Source organism: Echinops telfairi, unplaced genomic scaffold (genome assembly GCF_000313985.2).
Source record: "Echinops telfairi isolate 266 unplaced genomic scaffold, ASM31398v2 ScPeMD7_31;HRSCAF=116, whole genome shotgun sequence".
Lineage (NCBI taxonomy): Eukaryota > Metazoa > Chordata > Mammalia > Afrosoricida > Tenrecidae > Echinops > Echinops telfairi.
In genome coordinates, this window is record NW_022103928.1 from 1,799,147 (window position 1) to 1,805,533 (window position 6,387).

The following is a 6,387-nucleotide window of genomic DNA, read 5'->3' on the forward strand; positions in this document are numbered from 1 at the left end:
TTTTAAACGATTCAAACATGTCCAACTTAAAAATTATTAATAGGCGTTTATTTTCAAATAGTCAGTGGAAATGTGATGGAGATCAATTATATTTTCATTTTCTAGATTTAAAATTTCTTAGTTACAGTTGAGTATATACATTTTTACTGAATATGTAATTATTTCTGCCAAATATACCTAGAAGGTACAGTTGTGTCCAGTAAAGACTTGGGTGATTTTACTTATAAATGTAGTTTGTAAACATATTTATCGTGCTGTAGCTTCCACTGCAAACTCATAGAATAAAGAAGAACTATCACATTTGTAGAGAACACCATTCAGTGCCTGCTGTAGTTTTCCGAATGGACTGGATTTTCAAGCACACAATAACACTGCTCTCTTCCAGATGGGTAATCATTGTTACTTAATGTGAGTTTCCAAACAAGAGACAAAAAGAGTAAAGAAACGGGTGCAGAAAAGCAGAAGAAAATGGAAGAAAGTGAACTCAGCCGTCCATATGATTAATGAAGGCTAGGTTTATTGTTTTCACCCTTAAAGGAAATCAAGAAAAGACTTCTTGATTTTCACTTGCCTGTATGAAGGGAGACTCCTAAAACATACAGTTACAGACACATTTAGTGTTTTTTCACTAAGGGGGGAGGATTAACTGGTTATCTTATGACAACATTTACATCCCAATGGTTTTATTAGTTGTCTTGTGAAGGTTGACGACAATTTGTCCAGGACACCTACATTCGGTTGGAGTCCGAGTGTCAACATTTTAAATGGCAGAGTTTTTTTTTTTTTGCAACTCCTGCAATTCTTTTGAAAGCTTTGGTCTTAGAGTCCCGAAAACCGTGACCAGATTGTTAAAAGATTCAGCTACCGTAGCAATGCTCTAGCCATCTGGAAGAATTTCTAAGAGTCAGCAACTTGGAGTCAAAGCAGCAGACAATAGACATGTCTGGTTGTGTATACATGCATGTGTCAGCGTGAGTTAAGGGGGGAGCACTTAATAATCATAATAACCCACATTGCATGTGTAGCCAAATTACACAGAAACATACAAATGCCTAAATATTACATAAAATAAAAATTTAAAACTAAAGAAATAGATATCTAAAAACATTGATAAAATAAATCTCTCAAACATTTCCTCTAAAATTCTTTGTGAATAATTTAATGCCAGTGGAATATATCATTGCTGACAGATGTTGATGTTAATATATTTTACATAAGGTTCATACTACACAAGATGTGCTTTAATTGAATGAATGGAAATTATATTTTTATCTCACTTTTCTATTCTGAATTCCCAGTGCAATGTATCCATTTGGCAGGTGAGTTAGTTAATTGTGCCAGCCTGGCCGATAATCACATGTGGTGCTGGTTGAAAGGCGGAGGGATAAATGGGTGGTGAAGCCTCGCCTTTCTAGTTCTTGGGTCTCTTGTTTTGTGATGGTTGCACTGGGTGCAGCTGCCTTAGCAGTTCCCTGCTTCAGCTTGCAAGATTGACTTCCTACAAGGCATCCCCAAGGAGAAGGAAGCTACATGGACCTATCCCGATGCAGCCCTGGGTGCTGGAGCAGCCGTGTGGAGACCCCTGCTAGTGCTGAGATGCTTGTTCGTCCACTGACTCAGCTTTCCTCCTGCAGTCGGCATCATTGCCTCTGTTTTGTGAGGTGGAGGACTTTGTGGACTGGTGTTGGGTTAATGGGTTAATGTTGGACTTGTGGGCTTGGGCAGCATTGGGTTGGGATGTTTTCACGATGCACCTTTTCTTTACATAGAACTCTCTTATACATGAGTCACTGTGGATTTGTTTCTCTAAAGTACCTAGACTAATACAGCAGGGAAGTCTGAGACATATGCTGGTACTCCAAAAAGAGGTATCCTAACCCCTACTTGTGAATGAAATTTCTGCCTGTCGTTTTTCTTCCTATTAACTAAAACAATCACCATTAAAATGAAAAGCCTTAGGTTTTCCTTGTTCCAATACTAAGAAGTAAACTGTATTAGAAAATAAATGGGAACATAGACTTAGAGAGACAATTCCTTTCAAAACTAAGAATATACAGAATATGTATAGTAATCATTCTCCTAATTCAATCAACACAGTCAACCAAATCATATGATTAAACTTACACAAAACATGATTAGACTCACAGAACATAGTCAACAGCAATCCAGTTCAGAAGACTATAGAACCTCATGTCTGCCCAGTACACAAGCCATAAAAATCAACATTTCATGACACCCTTCCCTTTTGAAAAAGGATATCATCATTGGCTCTTTATTTCTAGGCACACAACAATAAGAGCAATATCTCTAGTGATGAATAAAGCTTGAAACAGTGCCAAAATGCCTTAAATATAATATGCTTTTGACCTTGTGATCTTCATAGCCCACAATCTATTCATTCTTTCTTTCTCAAAAATAGCACATTGAATATCTTCTGAACCCAAGATTTTAAATTACCCCCCAAGATTATATCTAGGAAAATACCAAAATAAGAAGCTGAGTTACTGAATGGTGAAGTACGAAAACAAATTCTAGGCTTTGTTCCAGGTCCAATAATCTTTTCACCTTAACACTCATTTTATCCTTCATAATTCAATATTAGGAAGTTTCTCTTACATCTTTGATAAAAGTCAGTTCTCAAAAAATGATGATACAGGTTTAGTTGCTTACTTGAGACCTTCCCTTGCCTTTTTTCCCTTTTCTATGGGCTTTTGGGATAAAGGATAACCCTAATTAATTGATGTTTTATTTACTATATATACAATTAAAAGTTGAAAGCGCTTAGCCATCGGTATTAACATGTTCTGTTTAGAAATAAGATTGAATACATGTAGGAAATCTTTTTAATAGAAGAAAAATAAATTGATCTGGAAAAATACCTTGAACTATAACATGAAAATCGTGAGAGTCTGTTCCCAAAAAGTTCTTGGCCGTGCAGCGATAAACTCCTTTGTCATGGAACGAGACATTCTCTACTTTCAGTATACTGTCATTACTTTTTTTCCCATTTAATAAGATGTTACTTGGTCTGTCCCATTCAATCTGTGGAGTTGGCCTGCAAATAAACAAACAAATGAAACATTTTTAGGCACAAATAAAAAGTGAGATATGATCAGATCCCATTACTTAATGTGTTGCTATAACACATGTGCTTACGCTTCTAGTAATATGGGCATTGTCAAAGGACATCGTCTGTCATCCATGGCCATCTTTGAGATTGCATCAAGTCTCTCTGTTTGTAAGCTGCTCCAAAGCTTTGCCTCCTCTGGAAGCGTCTGTGGCCTCGCTCTGCTCTACGTACGCTGAGTAAGCGCTGATGCATAGAGGAACGCTATTGCAGTCCATAATGGGTTGAATTGTGATGCCCCTCTTCCCATCCCCACTCCATAAACATGTTGAAACTTTCCACCTGTAAATATGACCCTCTTTAGAATGAGGGATTTTATTTTCCTATGGTCATGAATTCATAGGAGCCCAGGTGGTATAGGGGTTACAGGTTGAGCTTCAAAGAGCAAGGTCAGCAGTTCAAATCCACCAGCCATTCTGTGTGAGAAATACTAGGCTTTCTATTCCAGTAGAGAATTACAGGCTCAGAATTCCACAGCAGCAGTTCTACCCTGTCCTTTAGGGTCGCTATGAGTCAAAATTGACTCAATGGCAGTGGGTTTGCTTTTTGGATAATGAAGGCATATCAAAAGAAGATTGGTCCTAAACCTAATTATTTTTAGTCATAAAAATAGCAAAATAGCTCACAGACACACATTGCGGGACGAGAGATAGAAAGGAACGGCAATGAAAGCCAATGATCACAGACAGACACCAACCCTAGAGGAGGGGCTCGCAGGGGCCACTGAAACAGCTAAGACCCTGATTTGGACTTTCAGCTTCCAAAATTGAGAGAAAACTAAGTTTTGTTCTTTAAAGATATCCATGTGTGGTGTTTCTGTTATAGTAGCATTAGGGAATGAAAAAAACCCTTAGAAATAACATTACATGATATTCTTAAAATGTAAAATATCCTGTGGGTGGTTTGAGGAAGCCAAAAATAGCAGTATTATTCCAGATATGAGTTTGAAAAAATAGGAAACATGAGTGAGCAGAAGAGAGTATCATGGTCCTGTAATCCTAACGATATCATGGTGTAGGTTGGAAGGGCACAGTGGGGTTCTAGGGAAGTTGCAGATACACACATTGCTCTTGCTCTTGTGGGGACAAAGGGAAGTAGCAGTCTATTAAGTTGTCCTTGCTTAGAGTTTTGAAAAAAACAGATCATGCAATCAAAACAACCAAAGAGCAAAAACAAACAACAACAAAATTCTGATAATGTGCCTATACCAATAAGATTTCTTTGTCCGTGTTTGTGGGGAAGAGAAGGAAATCAAGCCCTCTTGGTTTAAATCAATTCTGAAATTCAAACAAGGAACTCCTGCGGTTTAAAACTATGTAGAAAGCATTAATGGATGATTTCAACAAGAGGAGAGTACTGTTGTTAGTTCCTAAGGAGTTGATTCTGACTCTGGCTGACCTCCTGTGGAGCAGACACCAGAGTAAAGGTGCTCCACAGGGTGCTCTTTGTTGGAAGCAGATCTCCTAGGCAGGCCTATCATCCAAGGAGTGTGAGAGTGGATTCCAAGAGCCACATGCACATGAGTAATCTAATGCAAATCATCCGCATTACCACATGCCTAATGACACTACTAGAAAAGATGGTGATGATGCTCAGGCAGCTCTGAGCATATATTAGTTGTTGGCTTTCTGAGCATGCCCCTGAGCAAGTCTCCTAAATGCTTACTTCTCACTCCATCTGTCAAAATGGCCATTCGCCAAGTTACAGGATACTCTGAATCTCATAAAATATTAATAAATGAGTTAATTAAAAGTTTGCTACCATGTTGATTTCAACTCAGAGTGACCCTCTAGGCCGTGTTGGATTACCCACTAGGCAAGAAAAGTGTGGGCTTACTCATACTTACTAATCTGTAGTGAAGAAACCGACCGTTTTCAACATATCAAAGGTTCTGCTTTCAGGTATAACTGACATTTGCCACTGCAAAATCCACAGCACCTTCCTTTACAATGAAAGCCTCTTCTCAAATTTATAATTTCTGGCCAGGATGGCATGCCTAATAAGCAGGGTATGTGTGAATGGCCAGTATGTACTTTGCTTTTGTTTTTCCATTATACTTTAGGGCGAGGGGTTGGGCTGAGGAAAATGAGGCTGCCTACTCCCTTTAATGTTTCCAGTTTTGGAAATCCTATGTAGGGTCAATATAAATTATAACCCATTCAATGACAAGAGTTTAGTGCATGACCAGAAGATTAAACAAATCTGTCCTGGAAGAAGCACAGTCAGAAAACTCCTTAAGGTGGCAAGACATTGTCTCATGTACTTCAGACGTAGTATCAGAGGGACCAGCCCCTGGAAAAGGACAAAATGCTTGGCCGAGAACAAAGTCAGTAAAAAGCAGAAAGATCCCCAACAAGATGGATTATTACAGAGGCTACAGTAATGAGCTCAAACATAACAATGGTTGGAATGGTGCAGTATCGGGGCAGTGTTTCATGTTGTTACATATAGGACGAATATAACTTGGAATTGATTCAACATCACCTAACAAAAATAACAACAATCTTTAACTGTGAAAGCATCTCACTTTATGTTGTTCTTGTTTCTTTTTTTGCTTGTTTATTTAAATGCCAGCTCTTGCAAAGTAACTTGATCTTCTAATATTTATTATGTGAAAGAATAAATAAAATCATTATCTGCCAGTAACTGAGGAGTAGGAGATAAAATTTATTTAGGGATATGTGAGTACTTCAATCTTCTGAAAAAAAATGATTATGACCACGTACAATTCCCACTTTATTTACAGATACAAAGGATGTAGAACCTTTACATAGCTTTCCTCTGCAAAAACTCCCTTGTTTTAATAAATATTAACTACATTATCACTTTTATTAAAAAATTACTGAAATATCTACTACATACCACTTCTATATATTCAGAAATAATGTCACTTTTGGGGGACAGTTGTTGTTCCTGTCTGTTTGCATTGTTATTTCCACTTAACAGAACTCATTTGGTTAAAAGATTCTGCAGATGGAATTAAATTTGGAAGTACATTAGGGCTTGGGGAACAGGAAAAATGGAACCCCAGATACAGTTTATAATATGTTTAAAGAACTGAATTAAACTGTCTGAGGTTCATTTACCTAATTTACAAATGGGAATGAAAATGGCAAAGAAAAATATCAAGGAAAAAACTAGCTAATGTATGTAAAATACAAAATAGAGAATCTGACACAAAGTAAGGGAATAACATATCGTATCTATAGAAGATACAGTGAACCCTCGTTTATCGCGGTTAATCGGTTCTAGACCCTACC

The 6,387-nt window shown here is 37.5% G+C and overlaps 1 protein-coding gene across 1 annotated transcript in view; it reads right to left on the reverse strand.

Moving 5' to 3' along the window:
• Positions 1-6,387, reverse strand: part of CHL1 (cell adhesion molecule L1 like) — a 266,472-nt gene that overhangs the window by 71,522 nt on the left and 188,563 nt on the right. The window contains exon 11 of the mRNA XM_030885602.2: positions 2,880-3,055. Coding sequence (XP_030741462.2) covers positions 2,880-3,055 — 176 coding nt within the window. The remainder of the gene's footprint in view (positions 1-2,879; positions 3,056-6,387) is intronic.